Below are 23,242 nucleotides of genomic sequence, written 5' to 3'. Positions count from 1 at the left end.
GAACTGTCATTGGAGTGAATCGCATGGACTTTGTGACTTCAAAAACTACGCCAAAAGTTGAATCCCAAATTCACGGATTTTTGCGTCTGCATGAAAACAGGAAATATTTTCTTTTTACAATTAGTGCCATTTCTGTCTAAAAAATATTTTAAAAAGCAGGAAAATCCAGTGTTTGACCACACTGAGCCTTAAAGCACTGATTACGTTGTCTTCCCTGGTTTCCGTTGACTTCTTATGATAAAAACAGATCAGTGGCCTTGAAACTTGCATGGCAGCAAAAGGATTAAACCAAAAAAGACAGAGGTGTCCACAGCCATAGCTGAGAAAGGACATAAGAAACAAGACACACCAGTTAATTTAAAAGATGTTTTATCATTACAGCAGTTTATTGAAGCAATGATTAAAGGGTACATCCAGTCAAACCGTCCATCCAGTCAAATTCATAATAAACCAATTAATAAACAATTAATAAAATAAAACAAATATACACTCTCAAGAGCTTTAAATAAAGGTATGGTACAGTAGTTCTTTTTAGATGTTTTTTTTTTTTTACAGTAACATTATTCCATGATCGCAACAGTAAAAGCATCCAAGCGTTTACATTCTTGTGTCTGAATGTCTCGTTCAAAATCCGGCGACTTTACGCTTTGGGGTTAGGTTACAGTCCACCGGGCCGCATTCCAAACGGCACTCTATTCCCTTTACAGCACACTTCTCTAGACCAGAGCCCTAATCCCTCGCACGCTACTATAGACCTAACGCTGTGGGCCACGATCAACACTAGAGGACGACACGTGGAACGAGGCGCCATGGAACGCAGTCTTAGTGTACCGTTCAGACAGCCAGCACATTACGACGAGGACCACTTCATAAAACCACTGTCATTACAACAGTATTAACAGACCTTTTGACTTTACAGTAATAGTACAGTGTTCTTTTCGTAAATATCAACAATATTCAGTGTCCAGCTGAACGGCCTGTAGCAGGGGTACGATCTCAGAAGGAAGGGAGCCAGGGGAGTGTGGGTCCATAGAAGAGTATGGACAGTAGGGGCTCAGCCTTGGTCTATAACCCCCCCCCCCACCCCCCACCCCGCACACACACACACACACACACACTCTCAGCACACTCCTTATGACAGATAGTCAGTGCGTGATAAATGTCAATGCTGGCAAGCCTTCTTCTCTTCTTTAACACCAGCTAATGGGAGGATGAGGCTCTGGCCCAGATTCTACCGTATTCCCAATACAGCCCACGGGCTTCTGAGCCACCAGAGACCTGGTCAAAAGCAGAGCAGTGCTATATATGGATTAGGGTGCCACCTGAAATGGGGTTTGTCTTAATAACCAGGTGATCTGGGCTGTAGCCAGGGAAGCAGTTAACCAGGTGTCCAGGACCACCTCCGGGAGCTAGAGGCTGGTCTGCTGTAACTCTACCCGCCGAGGGCCTCCAAATCCCAGGTAAAAGGGCCGGTCATCCGTCTCACTTGCTGAGGGCGGTGTTGCAGGCAGCACACACAAAAACAGTCTCTCTCTGGGCCTCGGGAGCTGGTGAGGAGGGAGAGGAAAAACAGAGGTTGAGCTAGCGGGTCTATGTGTTGAGCTAGCGGGTCTGTGTGTTGAGCTAGCGGGTCTATGTGTTGAGCTAGCGGGTCTATGTGTTGAGCTAGCGGGTCTTTGTGTTGAGCTAGCGGGTCTTTGTGTTGAGCTAGCAGGTCTGTGTGTTGAGCTAGCGGGTCTATGTGTTGAGCTAGCGGGTCTGTGTGTTGAGCTAGCGGGTCTATTTGTTGAGCTAGCGGGTCTATGTGTTGAGCTAGCGGGTCTGTGTGTTGAGCTAGCGGGTCTATTTGTTGAGCTAGCGGGTCTGTGTGTTGAGCTAGCGGGTCTATTTGTTGAGCTAGCGGGTCTATGTGTTGAGCTAGCGGGTCTATGTGTTGAGCTAGCGGGTCTATGTGTTGAGCTAGCGGGTCTTTGTGTTGAGCTAGCGGGTCTTTGTGTTGAGCTAGCAGGTCTGTGTGTTGAGCTAGCGGGTCTATGTGTTGAGCTAGCGGGTCTGTGTGTTGAGCTAGCGGGTCTATTTGTTGAGCTAGCGGGTCTATGTGTTGAGCTAGCGGGTCTGTGTGTTGAGCTAGCGGGTCTATTTGTTGAGCTAGCGGGTCTATGTGTTGAGCTAGCGGGTCTGTGTGTTGAGCTAGCGGGTCTATTTGTTGAGCTAGCAGGTCTATGTGTTGAGCTAGCGGGTCTATTTGTTGAGCTAGCGGGTCTATGTGTTGGGCTAGTGTCTGTGTGTGTGTTTGTGTAGAGCGAGTTAGTCTGTGCGTCCGCCTCTGGGTGTGTTTACTGTCAATGTGTGTGCCGTGTTAGTGTCTGTGTGTGTGTGTGTGTGTGTGTGTATAAATATATATATATATATATATATGTGTGTGTGTGTGTGTGTGTGTGTGTCTCACCAGTAGCGCCCATGCAGGACTTGAGGACCTTGTAGGAGCAACATCGGGAGCAGAAGCTGTTGCCGCAGTTACTGCAGCTCCTCTGACAGGTCAAAGGTCACCATGGCATTAGAATCAGGGTCACCGTTAGATTTACACACTGAGAATGTTACATAATCTTGGATGCATCCAAACACTCCCCTAATCCCCATCTAGCGTAGCGTTCTGTCAGGTTATTAGGTGGACTATGTAGCGCATAGGGTGATATTTGGGATGGAAAACGTTGCATGCTGTGTACATGCAGTTATTAAATGACATTTTTATTGTTATTGGTGTTGGATTAAAACAGGTTAAGATCTCTTACCCTCCTCTTCACCACCGAGAAAACTGAAGCACAGCTGGAACAGTTGCCTGTGGGGGGGGGGGGAGAGGTGTGAGAGAACAGGAAAGAGAAGATCTACTTGCGCTGTAGTTGAATCTCTTAGACTAACATGTTAAACCCACCTCTGAAGCAAGGCCCAGCTGAGGAAGAGGAATAGAGTGACGAGGAGGAGGAACAGAGGAAGGCCAGACTGACCTGTATCGTCGGATTGAAGGTGAACAACGCCACATTTCAAAAACGGGCCCCAATGCCCAGACCTCTGTGGCTCAGAGTTGGACTGCAGAGAGAGCGTGGGACAGAGAGAAAGCGTGGGACAGAGAGAGAGCGTGGGACAGAGAGAGAGCGTGGGACAGAGCGAGAGCGTGGGACAGAGAGAGAGCGTGGGACAGAGAGAGAGGAGGACAGAGAGAGAGCGTGGGACAGAGAGAAAGCGTGGGACAGAGAGAGAGCGTGGGACAGAGAGAGAGGAGGACAGAGAGAGAGCGTGGGACAGAGAGAGAGCGTGGGACAGAGAGAGAGCGTGGGACAGAGCGAGAGCGTGGGACAGAGCGAGAGCGTGGGACAGAGAGAGAGCGTGGGACAGAGAGAGAGCGTGGGACAGAGAGAGAGCGTGGGACAGAGAGAGAGCGTGGGACAGAGAGAGAGGAGGACAGAGAGAGCGTGGGACAGAGAGAGTGGAGGACAGAGAGAGAGCGTGAGACAGAAAGAGAGCGTGGGACAGAGAGTGTGTGGGACAGAGAGAGTGTGTGAAGGGGTGACAGTGTGGGGGAGGTTGAGCTCCTGGAGTCCAACACCAAGTCAAGGTGGTTTGGGCACAGAGACACATTTTCACTGTTTGCTGTTGTTCCCCTTTAAGGTGAGGAAGAGCAGAATGAAACGGAGGAGCCAATGAAGGCCGGCCGTACCGGTATTGTTGGTGGGGTAGCGTTTGCGTAACTTCTCCGTCAGCTTGGACACCTTGCTGCGGATTGGCTCGTTGCGGCTCAGCAGACCGTTGTCGGAGGTGATGGAGACGGCGTCGAAGTCCGGAGTCCCCAGGGGAACGTCATCGTCCTCCTGGAGCGGGGGGGGGGGGCGGGAAAACGGGGAAAAAATTACGGAGGGAACGAGCAGGACGACGCCAAGACTGAGAGAGGGAGGGTTAGTCACCGAAAGGGGAGGTATAACCAAACACCCGTTTCCCTGAACCTCACCATGTACTCCACCAACACCAACCTAACACAAGCGCTTCTCAATGCCAACAGCGGAGGGAGCCCAGGCCACACCGAGACCCAGACCGCCGTTGGCACGGTGATCCATTCTGGACCAAAACGCTCCTCCTCCCAAGGCCGGCCGTCGCTTTCACGGCACGGAGGGGCAGAGGGGCCCCTGGTTCTGGGTTCCTGTCAATACCCAGGTGAGGGGAGGTCCTCTCTATCCAAAGGACCTTTTAGCAGCGTTCGTTATCAAGTGAGATGGCGGTATTAACAGGACCCAACTGGGAAATGACCGGCTAGTCTGCATTTGAATGCGGCATTCGATCGTCATTCATGAAGGCCAATCAGTGAATGTTTCCTTCGACTTCTGTTTTTACTTGCGACAGCTGTAGATTTAGTGTGTGGTGACGGCAGCTTGCTCGCCGCTAAACGATCCGCGTTGCCTCGAGTTCAAAGAATGTGAAGGCATCCAACGTATTTGGTTTTCGAAGCCAGGAATTACCACCCTCCCACTTGGTCATGAATGCTGCATCATTCACCAATGAAGTGAGAGGGAAGAACAAAGACCTGCAGACTGGGATCCCCCGTGGAATGAGTTTCAGACGTGTTTGAGGTTAGTCTCCGGAGAGGGGAAGCCCGACCTAGATCTGTGCCTGAAGAAAACCTCGACCATAGGGTCACAAAATTCTCGTGACCTCCGGTAACCTTCCCCAAACATTAGCCAAAGGAAGGTGGCAGGGAGGAACTCAGTATGTGAGGGAGAGTGTTTAGTATTTAGTAGTGAGGGACAAGGGTTAGTTCACCCAGTCCACCTCACTGGGGAGTTGACAGGGCACCTTCAGCGCTGCCCTCAGACGACACTCCACCTGTCTCCGCAGAAGAGCCGGCAGCCAGCCAGATAAAGACCTCACCTGCATTCACAACAGTCCCAAATCAAACCCTAGCCCCTTTAATGTAGTGCACTTCTTTAGACCCTAGACCCTTTAATATAGTGCACTTCTTTAAAACCCTAGACCCTTTAATACGGTACATTTTTTAAAACCCTAGACCCTTTAATATGGTACACTTCTTTAGACCGCAACCCCTTAATATAGTACACTTCTTTTGAACTGTTAGACATCGGCGGTTTCGTATAGTGGTCAAATAATGTAGAACCCGTATCAAATCGAGGGAGAAGTTCGCTCACGTTTATTGGAATGCTCAGATTCCACAGACCCTAGACCCTTTAATATAGTACACTTCTTTAGACCCTAGACCCTTTAATATAGTACACTTCTTTAGACCCTAGACCCTTTAATATAGTACACTTCTTTAGACCCTAGCCACTTCATTAAAGCAGATCTGTCATATGAAGGGAGCCTCCTATTGGTGTAACTGTTTGTATCACAGGCTTACAGGGGAAAACACAGGCATGCAGCCATGCAGAAAACATTAAAACACCACTTGGGCGTGTACTTTGATCCAATGAATACCTCAGAACATGCTTGTGCAATGACTGCCTCAGAACGTGCTCGTCCACTGACTGCCTCAGATCGTGCTCGTCCACTGACTGCCTCAGAACGTGCTCGTCCACTGACTGCCTCAGAACGTGCTCGTCCACTGACTGCCAAAGAACTTGCTCATCCAATGACTGCCTCGGAACGTGCTCGTCCACTGACTGCCTCGGAACGTGCTCGTCCACTGAATGCCTCGGAACGTGCTCGTCCACTGGCTGCCTCAGATCGTGCTCGTCCACTGGCTGCCTCAGATCGTGCTCGTCCAATGGCTGCCTCAGAACGTGCTTGTCCAATGAATACCTCTGAAATCGCTCGTCCAATGGCTACCTCAGAACATGCTACAGATTCTATTGCTATAGATTCTACTAGACGGGACATTCTAGACATGATGTAATAATGGTGACGGTAACATTCCGGTGTGTTGACATTCTAAATGACCCATGCAGACCGGAGGCCACACAAAGGCTCTGCGGCACCCCAGGTGAACTGGACTTACCGATAAGGTCAGGGGGATCTCCTTGTTGGGGCAAAGCACAATACACACACAGGAGCAGATTATGCACTTACACCCACGCGCACACACACACTTAAAACACACTTTTACAGGACCGGTCATGACCTACTCTTCCATTGCACAGACTGAGACAGTCCAATACAGTAAACACTAGCAACACACACACAGACACACACACACACACACACACACACACAGTCACTGAGTGGTGGTTCGGACAGGTAAATAGACACAGAACGACAGACGCAAGGCTGTCTCATAACTTTACGCAGAACACACAAGATACTGCAAAAAGTTTCTACTGCAGCAATACCACAGCCCAACAGATAGAGGGCGCACTCACCTGCGGGGAGACAGGGGGTTCCTGAGTCGACTCCTGAGTCAGTACGCGATAGAACAGAAGAGGAAGAAGAATAAAAAGAAGCAAAAAGGGAGGGAAGAGAAAAAAGGAAGAAAAGACAAAGGAAAAAGAAAAGAATGAAAGAAAGAAAGAAACCGTTGAGGTTTTGAACTGGCTGGAGTGACGGAGGTGATTTAGCCAACAACACATTTAATCAAATCAAACGAGAAATGTGGCTAATGAACTCAACTGATTGAAAGAGAGGAAAGGTGATTGAAAGACTGTCTGGGACAGAGGTGAATAAAGGTCAGAAAGAGGGAAATAAGTGCAGCAACAACAAATGTAAATATATATATACAGCATTTTACCTCAATGGCATCTTTAAACTCATCATCAGGCTCCGCCTCCTCAGCTTCTTCTACACTGCCAGGGGACAGGTCCTACATATACACACACAGACACAGACACACACACACGCGCGCACACACACGCACACACGCACACGCGCACAGACACACGCACACACGCACGCACACGCACGCACAGGCACACACACAGGCACAATAATATTTATATAAATAAAGGGATTATTGCACTCTAATAACATCTGCAATGCTTTGATTTCCAGACAAAAGCCTCTGCTAATGTTTTCACTCTCGCTCCTCTCCACTCTCCCTCTCTCCATCCCTCCTCTCCACTCTCCCTCTCTCCCTCTCTCCATCCCTCCTCTTCCTCCTCTCCACTCTCCCACTCTCCCTCTCTCCATCCCTCCTCTCCACTCTCCCACTGTCCCTCTCTCCATCCCTCCTCTTCCTCCTCTCCACTCTCCCACTGTCCCTCTCTCCATCCCTCCTCTCCCTGTTCCCACCTCCAGGCTGGTAGGAGTGGGAGTCCGGTCCAGACAGCCGTGTTCTGGTTCTGTGTGGTCCCCCTCTCCCTCTGAGGATGGGATCCGGCTCGACTGGAACACCTCTCTGAGGTCCAACACAACTTCAAACAGACACAAACAACCCAGTGTTAGAGCCCAGAACCAGGTAGAACTCTGACCTGAGTGTGTCTGTACTGACCACTGACCTGAGTGTGTCTGTACTGACCTCTGACCTGAGTGTGTTTGTACTGACCACTGACCTGAGTGTGTTTGTACTGACCACTGACCTGAGTGTGTCTGTACTGACCTCTGACCTGAGTGTGTTTGTACTGACCACTGACCTGAGTGTGTTTGTACTGACCTCTGACCTGAGTGTGTCTGTACTGACCTCTGACCTGAGTGTGTTTGTACTGACCACTGACCTGAGTGTGTTTGTACTGACCACTGACCTGAGTGTGTTTGTACTGACCACTGACCTGAGTGTGTCTGTACTGACCTCTGACCTGAGTGTGTTTGTACTGACCACTGACCTGAGTGTGTTTGTACTGACCTCTGACCTGAGTGTGTTTGTACTGACCTCTGACCTGAGTGTGTTTGTACTGACCTCTGACCTGAGTGTGTTTGTACTGACCACTGACCTGAGTGTGTTTGTACTGACCTCTGACCTGAGTGTGTCTGTACTGACCTCTGACCTGAGTGTGTTTGTACTGACCACTGACCTGAGTGTGTTTGTACTGACCACTGACCTGAGTGTGTTTGTACTGACCACTGACCTGAGTGTGTCTGTACTGACCTCTGACCTGAGTGTGTCTGTACTGACCTCTGACCTGAGTGTGTTTGTACTGACCTCTGACCTGAGTGTGTTTGTACTGACCACTGACCTGAGTGTGTCTGTACTGACCTCTGACCTGAATGTGTTTGTACTGACCACTGACCTGAGTGTGTCTGTACTGACCTCTGACCTGAGTGTGTCTGTACTGACCTCTGACCTGAGTGTGTCTGTACTGACCACTGACCTGAGTGTGTCTGTACTGACCACTGACCTGAGTGTGTCTGTACTGACCTCTAACCTGAGTGTGTTTGTACTGACCACTGACCTGAGTGTGTTTGTACTGACATCTGACCTAAGTGTGTTTGTACTGACCTCTGCAGAAATGTCTGTTCCAGAGGAAGAGGGTGCTGGTGAGGCCAGCCAGCAACCAGCCCACAGGAACATAATGTAGCAGGATCAACACTGTTAGCATACCCCCATAGAACCTGACGACACAGAGACACAGTGTCACAGACACACAGACAGACAGACAGACAGACAGACAGACACACACACACACACACAGACAGACACACACACAGACACACACACACAGACAGACACACACACAGACAGACACACAGACACACAGACACAAAGACAGACACACAGACACACAGACACAAAGACAGACACACAGACACACAGACACACAGACACACAGACACACAGACACATAGACATATAGACACAGACTGACAGACTGAAACAGACAGACACAGACAGAAAGACACAGACAGGAAGATAGACAGACAGACAGACAGACAGACCTGGAGGATGTGGAGTGGCTGTCCCAGTAGAGGACCTTGTAGACTGACTCAGCAGAGAGACAGGCCTGGGATAATAGATCATCTAGCTGCTTCAACCTAGGGGAGCACACACACACACAGGTACACCCACATACGCACGCACACACACACACACACACACACGCACACGCAGTGAATGAGAAACACGCGGATGAGGATACACGGACACGCGCACGCGGACACACTCACAGGTGTTTGACTTCCATCATGGCGTCCTGCCTGGTCAGGTGAAAGTTCTGCAGGTCCCTGCGCTGCACCGTGTGGCGCCACCTCTTCTGCTGCTCCACCTCCGACGCCCCGCCCCCACACCTGTCCTGCAGGTAACCCAGGGCAGCCGGGGCAGACACGCCCACGACACACACAGAGAACCACCCCACTGGGAGACGGGACGCAGAGAAAGATCGGACGCAACATTGTTGAACACACTCGCCTGTGACAGCCAACAGCGTGTGTGTGTGTGTGTGTGTTTGTGTGTCCACAGTGTAGCTCACCTTCACTCAGAGTGAGGAACAGGATGTTAAGAATTAGACAGACCAGCAAAGAGAAGAGCGGCATCCTCCAACTGTAACACACACACACACACACACACACACACGGTTAGCTCTAGATCAAGCACGAGCTTAGACTGCCTAATCAAAACACTACACTGACCTTAGATCAGTGTCTAGAGAAACACTACACTGACCTTAGATCAGTGTCTAGGGAAACACTATACTGACCTTAGATCAGTGTCCAGGGAACACTACACTGACCTTAGATCAGTGTCTAGGGAAACACTAAACTGACCTTAGATCAGTGTCTAGGGAAACACTAAACTGACCTTAGATCAGTGTCTAGGGAAACACTAAACTGACCTTAGATCAGTGTCTAGGGAAACACTAAACTGACCTTAGATCAGTGTCTAGGGAAACACTACACTGACCTCAGATCAGTGTCTAGGGAAACACTAAACTGACCTTAGATCAGTGTCTAGGGAACACTACACTGACCTTAGATCAGTGTCTAGGGAAACACTAAACTCTACTTAGATCAGTGTCTAGGGAAACACTAAACTGACCTTAGATCAGTGTCTAGGAAAACACTAAACTGACCTTAGATCAGTGTCTAGGGAAACACTAAACTGACCTTAGATCAGTGTCTAGGGAAACACTACACTGACCTCAGATCAGTGTCTAGGGAAACACTAAACTGACCTTAGATCAGTGTCTAGGGAACACTACACTGACCTTAGATCAGTGTCTAGGGAAACACTAAACTCTACTTAGATCAGTGTCTAGGGAAACACTAAACTGACCTTAGATCAGTGTCTAGGGAACACTAAACTGACCTTAGATCAGTGTCTAGGGAACACTAAACTGACCTTAGATCAGTCTCTAGGGAACACTACAATGACCTTAGATCAGTGTCTAGGGAAACACTACACTGACCTCAGATCAGTGTCTAGGGAACACTACACTGACCTTAGATCAGTGTCTAGGGAAACAACACTGACCTCAGATCAGTGTCTAGGGAAACACTAAACTCTACTTAGATCAGTGTCTAGGGAAACACTAAACTGACCTTAGATCAGTGTCTAGGGAACACTAAACTGACCTTAGATCAGTGTCTAGGGAAACAATAAAACTGACCTTAGATCAGTGTCTAGGGAACACTAAACTGACCTTAGACTAAAACATTTTTATCACAACTGTGAGCTTTAGAAACAACATTTCCACCACAGAAAATACCTTTCACATCACAACAAAATAAAAGTGCGGGGACTCGTGTGACAGCCCTGGCAACCCCCCGGCCTCAGACAGCGATCCACTCACCCCAGTAGGTAGCGGGCCAGCTCCAGGGCATCGGTGAGAGGCTCCAGAAACAAGGCCATCCTCCTGTATGACACCACCATGTTAAATAGGTCGAAGGTCACAGCCGCCCTAGGGCTCGAGGAGCCCAGCTCTGAGTGTGACCCTGCGGGGGAGCCAGGGGTGTCTTTAGGTGGGATGGAGACCTGGGTGTCACCGCCCCTTTCCCCTGAGCCACTCTGGCAGGGGTCCTGACACCCTGTAACAGGCTGCATTACACCTAGAAGGGAGGAGGGACGAGATGGGGGGGATATCCACGCAAGATCAAATCAAATCTGTCATGATTAACCTAATCATTACCTAAGCATTGATCATCTGCAGGCAGGCAGCGTTGTATTAATTAAGACTCAATGGCATAATGGAAAAACAGGCCACAATAGACTTAAAATACTGGTTTCCCAGATCATATAATATAAATGACATTCTTGTGCCTCGCCTGACGGTCTTATAATATGTTACATAACAACGTGTTTACCTGGAAAGCTTTCAAGCTAGTGTATCTACACCAGCTAAGCAGCTGTCATCATCTAAATAGCATGTAGCTAGCTAGCTACCTTGCGAAATAATAACAGCGATTAAAATAAAAACTACCAAGTGATCGTTATGACACCATTTGCGACTACCCAAATTACAACTGTATGAAAAGAAAGCAATGAAATTGTACCTGACCAGCGGTCAAAGTGTCAAAAACCGTATATGGCGATTTTTCAAGCAATGCTTGATTGTCAAGACGATAGCATCTGCAAGAAGGAAGAAGCACGTCACAACAAGCTAACCCCGGCTCCAGCAAAAAGACTTGCTTGTCAACTCCTTTCAGTGCGCGTTGTTACAACGTTATTCAACTCTATTCTCTTTTCAGTATGAGTTGTCGTCGATTTTAGATTTTTTTTTGGTGCTGTATAATTTGCTGGAAAGCTTTTGTTTTGCATTAAAAATCCCCGTCAGTTTGCAAAGTGGTCACTTCCGCAATCAAATCAGCCTGACTAAGAGATCCCAGAGTGCACAGATGGGGGATCGAGCAGGAGACTGAAATTACCATTGAAAACAGATAAGGTCAATACGTAGTCCATCAGTGGTTGAAATGGTCAAATCAATGATTATAAACTTTAAACGAGATACTTACTCAAAACTTAATTAAATCAATATTACAGCACTGACAAAAACTAGTCTGCAATAATTATAGTATTACCGGTATGTGTATATTCAAAGTTTAGATATGACTATTGCAAGATATTTTAACAAAAAAAAAATTGGCGGTGGATTATAATATTATAATATTCTAAGCATTCAAAATAACTCGTACATTCTAGGTCCAGATAAATAGGTTTGAGTACATGCACTTTGAAACATGAGCTCCCATGCAAAATAGACATTGGACTTCGAAGTGAAATAAAGGCAAAATAAAAATTAATAAATCAATAATTTCAGATAAAGACAGTCAACAACGTGATGAGAAATAACTATTGTTCATCAGGGGTCGCGCCGTGCACGTTCGATTGCGTTTCAGAACCTTGGACAGCGACAGCCTCGAGGCCGCCCGGAGTCCAGTCCAGCACACTTCAATGCCTTACGCCAATAGAACTAGTCTATATAGGAGGGGTTCGGTTCAAGTGTACGATGGCTGTGTTTACTCTAGGAACATGTGAAATAAACCACTCCTCTTTAATAGGCCATTCGAGTTTTTGTAGACATGAGATTTTATTGTCTGGCCGCTTTCACCTTAACATATGGCATGGTCATACAGACGGGGCACGCACGACTTAGAGAATCATTCGAGGCTCCTGGGCGGGCTGGCAGCACAGTAGGATCACTCATACGACTTTGAATGAGTCTGTTGTGTCGAGTGAGGCAACTCAAATGTGCAGGACACATTGAGCTTTATTTAAATAGCCTACGTGTGAACATTTAAACGGCATGAAACCATTTCGATTTACATTTAAGGGAAATCAAATGTGCTCCCTCCCCCGAAACACACACACACACACACAAAACTCTTTCCTCCACGCTCTCTCTCTCTGTCTCTCTCTCTCTTTAGTGTGGTTCATAGTCTGCATCAGTTGTGAAACCGCGAGCAAGTAGCTGCAGCTTAGGAAAGCGCGAACGTTACAGGCGGTCTCTTGTTAGCTCGCTGAACTGCCACAGAAGAAATACTATCGGCAAGAAATACTCCGGTTCAAACAATCATTGTGAGGCGCGCAAGCAGATGCCGAAAATTCTACACTTTCAAACTAATTGCGCTGGATGTTTTACAGGCGACATAAATGGACATCAGAAGCTGAACAGAGCTTCGGGTTCTAAACTTTTATGATATTTCATCTTATTTTGTAGTAAATTTTTTCCCGAAATTCGGTGTTTGTACTAGAGAAGAGGAAGGTAAGTGAAGCATAAGCTAGATTGGTTGTACTGTCAGCTAGCATGGTTAACTTTTGTGCCTCAACTGTTAAAGACGAGGCTAATAGGCGAGATATGGTTGCCTCCATCGCTGCGATCAGCAACCAGTGTTCTTGGGTCTTTCTTTCTCTGTCTTCTTCACTCCTGTTGTCCTCTCTTTCCGTTGTGTCTGTCTCTCTATAATGCATTCCATTTTCATGCACGCTTTCCTCTTTACATCGTTCACCTTCCTCCCCCTTTCGCCACCTTTTTCTCCGTCTCTCCGTTTTCACTCAGTTTCGCCCGCTTTCCCACCTTCTCGTTGCCTCTCTCTATTTGCCCCCTTTTCCCTCTCTTTCTTCTACACCCCTCCCCCCCCTTTTCCTGGAGATGTGTGATGGAGGGCCCCAGGACTGTAACCCAATTAGACAGCGCCTTAACCATGTACAGACTCGGTGAGCATAACCGCCAATCAGCCGGCCTGAGTCTCCACAGGAGGCAGCCTACGTGCGCTCATCACTTAGGAAGTTCACACATGTCCACGACCATATGTGGCGTGCAACTAGAAGTAGAATGGGTAGAGAACACGCGAACTCTACACAAAGTTGTTATACAGTCACGCTGTGTACAATGAGTAGTGGGCATGTATGAGTATGTTGTTTAAGGATTGATATTGTGTATTAGTTGACAGCTGACACAGTCATCTACGGTTTCAGAAGAGTATGTCTAGATGCGGCGAGGTGAGCAGGCTTCTGAGTACACTTTTGGGTTATTTTCGCCGCACCAAGCCACCAAGTCAGGCGACGTCTCCGTGGAACGCGGTCTAATCAGCGGCGAGGCCGACCGGAGTGGCGTCATGCGCAAGCCACGAGTGGCCTGGCGGGCGCGTTGTCGGAGGTGCAGTCGGACGCGGAGAGTGAGTAGAGGAGGGATGAGAGCGCGTGGAAACGGAGCTGCACTTTCCAATTTCCAGTACTTTTAGATGAGTCCAATGGACAAGCGGCCCAAACGGACAAGCGGCCCACTGTTCACTCGATTCAAGGGAAGGCTGGTTCTCCCGTAGAGGATGGATGCAAGCTTCGACTGGAAGACGTGTGCGCATGAGGGGGTGGTGTTATGAACCCCCATTCGGGAGGTTGCAGGGGTTTGATGGCCCAAACAGAGAGTAGAGTTTTAGTAGCCCAGACGTGAGATGACAAGGCGATGACACTTTGATGTTTTGTTTTTCTTTCATCTCCCTCTCCTCCGTCTCATCTTGTCGGTATGTGATGTGTGTGTGTGTGTACACAGATGAAGTCAGTGGCAGGTGTGTGTGATACGGGTCTCTTCACAGACAGCTACTGTAACATCTGCAACGCTCAGCTCATCTCAACGTCTCAACGGGTGGCACACTATGAGGTCTGTCCACACACACAGGCGCGTCTTTAAACAGCATGTAACCCCTGTGTGACCCCTGTGTAACCCCTGTGTAACCACTGTGTGACCCCTGTGTAACCCCTGTGTAACCACTGTGTGACCTCTGTGTAACCCCTGTATACCCACGGTGTGTCTGCCTGGGAGGGAGGAGGATACGTGTAACCTCTGTGTAGCAACTGTGTAACCCCTGTGTAACCACTGTGTGTCTCTCTGGGTTGGAGTAGGAAATGTGTAACCTCTGCGTAACCTCTGTGTGTCTCTGTGTCAGAGTAAAAAACACGCCAACAAAGTACGTCTTTTCTACATGTTACACCCAGAGGATGGAGGTCCACCATCGAAGAGACTGAGACCTGACAACGCTGTAAGTCTGTGTGTGTGTGTGTCTGTGTGTGTGTGTGTGTCTGTGTGTGTGTACGCGCACATCATTCAAACTTGGTCAGGTGTGGGCCTTGGAGGCAGACACACACACCCACACAAACAAATTGTTACTAGGCCAGTGCTTTGTGTGTGTGTGTGTGTGTGTGTGTGTGTGTACATTCAAAGGGCTCTGTTGTGTTTCCATGGGGAAGATTGGCCCTGTAGTCCTGTGAGTCTACAGATAAAACCTCCTTTGATCTCTGCAATGAGTTGGGGAGTTGGAATCCCACACACACTCAAACATACACACACTTTTATATGTAGACCTTTTTTAATCTCTCTCTTTTATCTTTCTCATTCCGTCCTTCTCTCCTAATAGAGGCACTGCAGGAGAAAGCATGGATTAATGTCTCATAGAACACCAGTGAAACCCAGTGAAATATAAAGCCAGGGAGAGATGAAGAGATCGATAGAAAGGAAGAAAAAGAAAAATGGGTGATAAAACTGAAAGATAAACACTGAAGCCGAATGCTGAATTAGACTTTTTATCTCCCTCTCTCATCCCCTCCCCCCTCTCTCCCCCCTCTCTCCCACCTCTCTCCCCCCTCTCTCTCTCCCTCTCCCCCCACCTCCAGGACAGTGAGGAGATGGCGGTGGACGGTAACAAGTGTTGTTCTCTGTGCAACATGTTCTTCACGTCAGCTGTGGTGGCCCAGTCGCACTACAACGGAAAAACCCACGCTAAGAGAGTTAGACTGGTTCTGGGGTCTACGCCGGATATTCCCAGAACCACTCCTCCAGGTAGTACCCACACGCTGTATATACACACACACACACGCTGTATATACACACACACGCTGTATATACACACACACACGCTGTATATACACACACACGCTGTATATACACACACACACACACGCTGTATATACACACACACACACACGCTGTATATACACACACACACACACTGTATATATACACACACACACATATTTGCATACACACCCACCCACAGACACACATTCAGTCAGGAATGAGTGCCCCGCATTTTCTTTCCCTGTGTCGCAGACTCCGCCCCCTGTCCATCGGGCACGCCCCCTCTGCTGATGCCACCCTCTCCGGCTCCTCCCGTTCCCTGTCTTGCGGCCAATGACAACGTGGCGTGCAGGTGGTGCTTCCTGTGTGGGGCGTGGTTCAACAACCCGGTCATGGCCCAGCAGCACTATGAGGGGAAGAAACACCGGCGGAATGATGCCAGGGCCCGCCTTCTGGAACAGCTGGCTGATAATCTGGACACCAATCAGAACACAGGTCAGGGGTCAGAATGGTAGCCTATGATGATCTACGGCATTGTCCCTTTTCTCCTGAACACCGCTCACATCCCTCTGTCCTCGTCCTTTTCTCGAAACCCATTAGAGGAAAAGGTGAGAGGGGAGGGACCTCTGGCTCTTACATCCAATAGGTGTCGAGGAGACAGTAGTTTCAGTCCTTCCATTCTGTTTCGTTGTGCGTACGTTGTCACTGGTTTTACCTTCTATTCTAATGCTGCGACTGTATTTCCTTGGTAACTGCAGGTCTGAGAAGCAGCTACAGATGCACCGTGTGTGATGTCACTGTCAACTCTATCGAGCAGTATCACGCCCATGTCCAAGGCTCCAAACACCTCACCAAGTCAGTATCTGTCTGTCTGCCTGTCTATCTGATTACCACCCCTAACCCTGACATCTAACTGTCCTTTTCACAGTGCTAAAGTTAGTGTGGTCGATATTTCCGTGTCCCTCCTATTGACCCTGATCTCAGCGACATGAGCCTGATTAGAAGTCCTTACACTGAGGGGAAATATATCATCAGGCTGGACGCTTGCCAGGTTGGGGAGAGAGAGGCTGGTTGGGCTAATGCTGTGTTGCCAGGTTGGGGAGAGAGAGGCTGGTTGGGCTAATGCTGTGTTGCCAGGTTGGGGAGAGAGTGGCTGGTTGGCAATTGGAAGGTGATAGTCAGGCTGGATTCTGTCCAACTCCATCCTAGAATGCTGCCTGTCAGTCCATTCATCGATGGATATCATGCTCTTAAATTATCCTGTGGCGCTTAAAAGTTTATTATTTTCTGGTGTTTTCCCTTCTTTAAGATCGTTGAAAACAGAGGGGGTAGACAAGGCAGGCGGCAGAAAAACAAGGAAGAGTGGATGCTGGGATTGAACCCCCGCCTTCAGTTCGGGGAGGTGGTCACGTGACCTGCTTCATCACAACACCACAGCTCTGGTCCGGACCAAACAGTCTGAGCTGCCCTGAAAGGTGGCCTATATCCTCACGTTATGTGCTTCACAGAAGGCCCTTTTAGCTGGCTGGTCATAGGTAATACATACTAATAGAGTCCATAAGGCTACTGGGTCAAAAGCTCTTTGCACTCAGTGGCCCGGTTAATGAAATACACCGCCTGGTTCGGGAAGACTGATCGATCCTCCAGAGCGTGAGTCACAAGGCCGTGGCTTGCTATATAAAGCAGGGGGGACAGGCATGTAAAAACAGCTCAGCCGAGAGAGGCTGGAGGAGACTGGCAAAAAGGCCGCAAAGTGAACCGCACTAATGGACTCGTTAGAGCTTCCGTCCGCAAAGTGAACCGCACTAATGGAGTCGTTAGAGCTTCCATCCGCAAAGTGAACCGCACTAATGGACTCGTTAGAGCTTCCGTCCGCAAAGTGAACCGCACTCATGGACTCGTTAGAGCTTCCGTCCGCAAAGTGAACCGCACTAAAGGACTCGTTTGAGCTTCCATCCGCAAAGTGAACCGCACTCATGGACTCGTTAGAGCTTCCGCCCGCAAAGTGAACCGCACTCATGGACTCGTTAGAGCTTCCGTCCGCAAAGTGAACCGCACTAAAGGACTCGTTTGAGCTTCCATCCGCAAAGTGAACCGCACTCATGGACTCGTTAGAGCTTCCGCCCGCAAAGTGAACCGCACTAAAGGACTCGTTAGAGCTTCCGTCCGCAAAGTGAACCGCACTAATGGACTCGTCAGAGCTTCCGTCTTTGTGTTTCTTGTCTGTCGGTTGAACATGGTCACTATGACATCAGCATTGCGTCATTCCCCACTCTTCGTCTCTCTTCTCTCTCTCCATCTCTCTCTTCTCTCTCTCTTCGTCTCTCTTCTCTCCCTATTTCCTCCCTCTGTCTCTACTCTACATTAAACACTGTAGTTGACCCCACGTTCTCCTCTTGGGTTTCAGTTTGAAGCAGCAGGAGAGAGGAGGCACAGGACCCCTGCCCTCTGTGGGAAGGACGACCTGAGAGAAGAGGCAGTGATATTGATTGCGATTGGCTCAGCATGCAGTTTGTCATGTCACAGTGCCTCCTGTGACTGTTCTACTATGTGGCTGGCTGGGTCAAAACAACAAGATATCTACAGAAACCCTAAGGATGTCAATGAAACTTTGATGATTTTCTGACAAACCCATTTCAATGATGTCAGCGCAATCCAGGCATAGGTAACAAAACCCTGTCACTCTTGTATTTATAACCCCCCCCCCCCCCCCCCACACACACACACACACACACACTATTGGCTCCAGACAGCGCTGTGACTTCCATGGAAGCATTAAAATAGAAGTCAAAGTAGATGACATCACGGAAGACAGGACACACGTTCTGAAAGAGGCTAAACGATTTGTTCATCCGAAAGTCGTCTTGTCGGAATGTGCCGGAGGTCTGACCTGTGTCTCGTGTCATTAAAGCCATTTGAAGCGTAATGTGGTGTTTTGGTCCTCTCTGTTGTCATAACCAGGGGCCTGTTAGATCCCCATAGAGACATCTACATTGGAGCAAAGCACAGATGGAGACACAAGAGAACGAGAGAGATTGTGAAAAGCAGAGTGGGGGACAGAGAGAGAGAGAGAGAGAGAAATGGGGTGAAGAGACCAAGAATGGAGGTGGTTAGGATAGACAGATGAAGAGAGACAAAGGGGAGAGGGGATGTCATTTTCTGCCCAGTGATCAGCGAACGTTTCCCTTTTACAAACAATTTAGCCCACAGCTCCATGGGCAGTGGTACGTGAACCTCATAGCTGGCGCCTTCAACAGACCTGAGAAGGCATCCGCCGTCACTTTGGATATACACCCACAAACACACGCTCACACACACACACACACACAGGCGCGTGCGCTCATACAACCACAGACACGCGCTCGCACACATGGAGAGGCGAACCACCGCTGCCAATCATTTGCCATCAGGAAGGTCTCCATGGCAACACGGAGAGTTCCGCCAGGGGCTGGCAGGGACGTTCAGTATTTGCTTTCTCTCTGTTCCGCCGCCAGTCTGTCCTCACCCAAACCCCGGCGCACAGGGGTCAGGAATAGATTTGATCACAGAGCGCCTGGGATTGCACTTGGATTTACTTGGCCTGGAGAAAATGTATTCATACGGTTTAATAAACATGCCCAGTTGGAAAGAAGACCCTGGACTGGAAATGTGATTGAAGTCAAAGCAATCAAAAGGTCACATGTGCATTAACACAGGTGTCTGTAGTTACACACACACACACACAGACACACACAGATACAGACACACACACACAAGGACAACCTTCAAAGAAAAGGAATAAATTGAGGTGAAGATCAATTCACACTGTGCCTGCCTCTCTTTTGTCCTTGAAGAGAGAGAGAGTGATAGAGTGAGAAAAGGAGAAATAGAGAGGGCGATGGAGAGAGAGAGAGTGATAGAGTGAGAAAAAGAGAAACGGAGAGGGCGATGGAGAGAGAGCGGGGGACAGAAAGAAGTCAGACTCAGCTTGAAGAGGAGAGAGAGAGGGGATTATCTATCTTTCTTTATCCTGTGTGATGTGGCTGAGATTTAAACCAGGCACCATCAGTGCAGGAGGAGGTGAGGGGACAGCGGGGAGGACGCTGGCCTCCCAAATGCTGCCCTAAACCCTGTCAAGGGCACTGACAACGTCCCCACCTCCCGCGTTGACATTCTGCTTCGGTTCGGCGCCGGTCCGTGAACTTCATTCAGATGAATTACTCCTTCAGAGTATCGACACATGGACCGGGTTCTCCCGGGTTCTCCCTCCCACTGGCACTAATTCTCTGTGCATTTTAAAAAGAACTACACAGACATGACTTCAGTATCAGTCTCTGAGGGACCAGTTTTGATCCATGTGACTGGTCAGCAGTAGTGTCCTGTACAGACAGAAACTGACAGTTACTGACAGATACAAACAGAAGGTCAAAGACAGATACAGACTCAGATAGATACAGACTTAGACAGATACAGACTCAGACAGATACAGACTTAGATAGGTACAGACAAACAGATACAGACTAAGACAAATACAGACTTAGACAGATACAGACTTTGACAGATACAGACTCAGACAGATACAGACTTAGACAGATACAGACTTAGACAGATACAGACTTAGACAGATACAGACTTAGACAGATATCGACTCAGACAGATATAGACTCAGACAGATACAGACGCAGATAGATACAGACGTAGACTACAGACTCAGATAGGTACAGACTCAGATAGGTACAGACTCAGATAGATACAGACGCAGACAGATACAGACGTAGACTCAGATAGGTACAGACTCAGATAGATACAGACTTAGATAGATACAGACTCACATAGGTACAGACTCAGATAGGTACAGACTCAGATAGGCACAGACTCAGATAGGCACAGACTCAGATTGATACAGACTAAGATAGGTACAGACTAAGATAGGTACAGACTCAGATAGGTACAGGTACAGTGGGGAGAACAAGAATATGATACTCTGCTGATTTTGCAGTGTTTCCTACTTACAAAGCATGTAGAGGTCTGTAATATTTATCATAGGTACACTTAAACTGTGAGAGACGGAATCTAAAACAAAAATCCCGAAAATCACATTGTACGATTTTGAAATAATTAATTTGCATTTTATTGCATGACATAAGTATTTGGTCACCTACCAACCAGTAAGAATTACGGCTCTCACAGATCTGTTAGTTTTTCTTTAAGAAGCCCTCCTATTCTCCACTCATTACCTGTATTAACTGCACCTGTTTGAACTCGTTACCTGTATAAAAGACACCTGTCCACACACTCAATCAAACAGACTTCAACCTCTCCACAATGGCCAAGACCAGAAAGCTGTGTAAGGACATCAGGGATAAAATTGTAGACCTGCACAAGGCTGGGATGGGCTACAGGACAATAGGCAAGCAGCTTGGTGAGAAGGCAACAACTGTTTGCGCAATTATTAGAAAATGGAAGAAGTTCAAGATGATGGTCAATCTCCCTCGGTCTGGGGCTCCATGAGAGATCTCACCTCGTGGGGCATCACTGACCATGAGGAAGGTGAGGGATCAGCCCAGAACTACATGGCAGGACCTGGTCAATGACCTGAAGAGAGCTGGGACCACAGTCTCAAAGAAAACCATTAGTAACACACTATGCCGTCATGGATTAAAATCCTGCAGCGCAAGCAAGCACTTTTCTGCGCTCAAGCCAGCACATGTCCAGGCCCATCTGAAGTTTGCCAATGACCATCTGGATGATCCAGAGGAGGAATGGTAGAAGGTCATGTGGTCAGATGAGACAAAAATAGAGCTTTTTGATCTAAACTCCACTCGCCGAGTTTGGAGGAAGAAGAAGGATGAATACAACCCCAAGAACACCATCCCAACCGTGAAGCATTGAGGTGGAAACATCATTCTTTGGGGATGCTTTATTGCAAAGGGGACAGGACGACTGCACCGTATTGAGGGGAGGATGGATGGGGCCATGTATCGCGAGATCTTGGCCAACAACCTCCTTCCCTCAGTAAGAGCATTGAAGATGGGTTGTGGCTGGGTCTTCCAGCATGACAACGACCCGAAACACACAGCCAGGGCAACTAAGGAGTGGCTCCATAGAAGCGTCTCAAGGTCCTGGAGTGGCCTAGCCAGTCTCCAGACCTGAACCCCATAGAAAATCTTTGGAGGGAGCTGAAAGTCCGTATTGCCCAGCGACAGCCCTGAAACCTGAAGGATCTGGAGAAGGTCTGTATGGAGGAGTGGGCCAAAATCCCTGCTGCAGTGTGTGCAAACCTGGTCAAGAACTACAGGAAATGTATGATCTCTGTAATTGCAAACAAAGGTTTCTGTACCAAATATTAAGTTCAGCTTTTCTGATGTATCAAATATTAATGTCATGCAATAAAATGCAAATTAATTACTTAAAAATCATACAATGTGATTTTCTGGATTTTTTTTATTAGATTCCGCCACTCACAGTTGAAGAATACCTATGATAAAAATTACTGACTTCTACATGCTTTGTAAGTGGGAAAACCTGCAAAATCGGCAGTGTATCAAATACTTGTTCTCCCCACTGTACATTCCTGCTATTCTAGCTCTGTCCTCAAACTCTCCTTTCCTTTCTTTTAATGTCTTGCCTTTCTTTTCACACCTCTCTCTCTCACACACACACAAACACTGAAAGAACAATCCCATGATCCTTTGGGAGTAGCTTTCTTGAAGAAGCAGCTATGAAGACAGGAAGACCCAGGGGAAGAAGAGAAGAGAGGCAGACATAAGGTGAAATGAAGAGGGGAAGCGAGAGGGATAGAGGAGGAAAAAGAAATATCTACGCTGTGAAAATCCCCTGTTCGTCTCGAGCAGACAGGCTCTCTCTCTAACTCATAACACAGAAAACCCCCAAAACTTTTCTGCGATCAAAAATAAACCACATGTCAACCCTCTCATCAATAGAGGTCCCTGAGGACAGATAGAGGTTAGACATCAGCACTGAGTTGATTGAAAATGGGTTCCTATGGGGAAAATCTCTGCCTCTCTAAGCAGTTCAGTATTACATTTGGTGTAGCGAAGAGGAGGGGATATCGAGGAAGAAGACAGCTCTGTATCACCTCTGTAGCAGTTGAGTCTTAAACTTGGTGTAGTGAAGAGAATGTGTCAACAGTTAATAAATGTAACAATACTAAAACACCCCAGGTTTAAAAAAAGTTGTAGACAACTACCCAGCTACTCATTTCAAATAGCAGGTTCTTTAGACTGGAGTAACGTTGAAAACTTTGATATGTCTCTTCAAAGATTATTCAAAAAGCACAGACTGGAATTTCCAGTTGAACAGCAACAGAATAGAATACACGTGAAAAACTCTACAGGCCGTGAAAAGTGTTCAGAGTACACGTTCTTGTCAAAGCTGCCCGCGACATCCAAATACTAATTGTGCGCACAACGGAGCGAGAAGATGCCCCCATCCCCCTATTGCGGCCAAGCCGCTACGCAAGTTCAGGCAGTCAGGTGAAGCGATCAGCTTACGGCTCACAAAGACAGGGAGGGGGAAAGGGGAGTTTCTCCTCCCGTACTGCTCCTTTCTGCTCCCTCCCTGGCAGCTGTAAATGAAGTTGTAGGGGG

General features: G+C 48.1%; 2 protein-coding genes across 8 annotated transcripts; one reads left to right on the top strand and one right to left on the bottom strand.

Moving 5' to 3' along the window:
• Positions 1 to 352: 352 nt before the first annotated feature.
• zfyve27 (zinc finger, FYVE domain containing 27) lies at positions 353 to 11,673 on the bottom strand. 6 transcript variants are annotated; one of them, XM_029122429.2, is made up of 15 exons: positions 11,356 to 11,673; positions 10,656 to 10,911; positions 9,336 to 9,406; positions 9,034 to 9,220; positions 8,806 to 8,901; positions 8,369 to 8,481; positions 7,225 to 7,346; positions 6,725 to 6,796; positions 6,360 to 6,392; positions 5,999 to 6,019; positions 4,843 to 4,917; positions 3,716 to 3,866; positions 2,793 to 2,839; positions 2,450 to 2,531; positions 353 to 1,547 (listed from the first exon to the last, which is right to left on the bottom strand). In XM_029122429.2, exons 2-15 carry the CDS (start codon positions 10,904 to 10,906, stop codon positions 1,483 to 1,485), a joined length of 1,386 nt encoding a protein of 461 aa, XP_028978262.1. In that variant the 5' UTR covers positions 10,907 to 10,911; positions 11,356 to 11,673; the 3' UTR covers positions 353 to 1,482. The 6 variants fall into 6 exon arrangements, with proteins under 6 accessions (XP_028978262.1, XP_028978265.1, XP_028978263.1 ...); XM_029122432.2 differs by lacking the exon at positions 4,843 to 4,917; XM_029122430.2 differs by lacking the exon at positions 5,999 to 6,019.
• A 1,063-nt stretch (positions 11,674 to 12,736) lies between these two features.
• LOC105006853 (zinc finger matrin-type protein 4) lies at positions 12,737 to 18,357 on the top strand. Of its 2 annotated transcripts, none has more exons than XR_003782178.2 (7): positions 12,737 to 13,064; positions 14,352 to 14,459; positions 14,746 to 14,838; positions 15,470 to 15,635; positions 15,906 to 16,148; positions 16,412 to 16,704; positions 16,748 to 17,023. XR_003782178.2 is itself a non-coding variant. In XM_029122223.2 (7 exons), exons 2-7 carry the CDS (start codon positions 14,352 to 14,354, stop codon positions 18,119 to 18,121), a joined length of 768 nt encoding a protein of 255 aa, XP_028978056.1. In that variant the 5' UTR covers positions 12,737 to 13,064; the 3' UTR covers positions 18,122 to 18,357. The 2 variants fall into 2 exon arrangements, 1 of the variants encoding a protein (XP_028978056.1); XM_029122223.2 differs by lacking the exon at positions 16,748 to 17,023 and adding an exon at positions 18,061 to 18,357 and having other exon boundaries at positions 16,412 to 16,508.
• The last annotated feature ends 4,885 nt before the right edge of the window (positions 18,358 to 23,242 follow it).

This window comes from Esox lucius, chromosome 9, assembly GCF_011004845.1.
Source record: "Esox lucius isolate fEsoLuc1 chromosome 9, fEsoLuc1.pri, whole genome shotgun sequence".
NCBI lineage: Eukaryota > Metazoa > Chordata > Actinopteri > Esociformes > Esocidae > Esox > Esox lucius.
The sequence above is the reverse complement of the archived record's forward strand: the minus strand, read 5'-3'. Positions and strand labels throughout refer to the sequence as shown.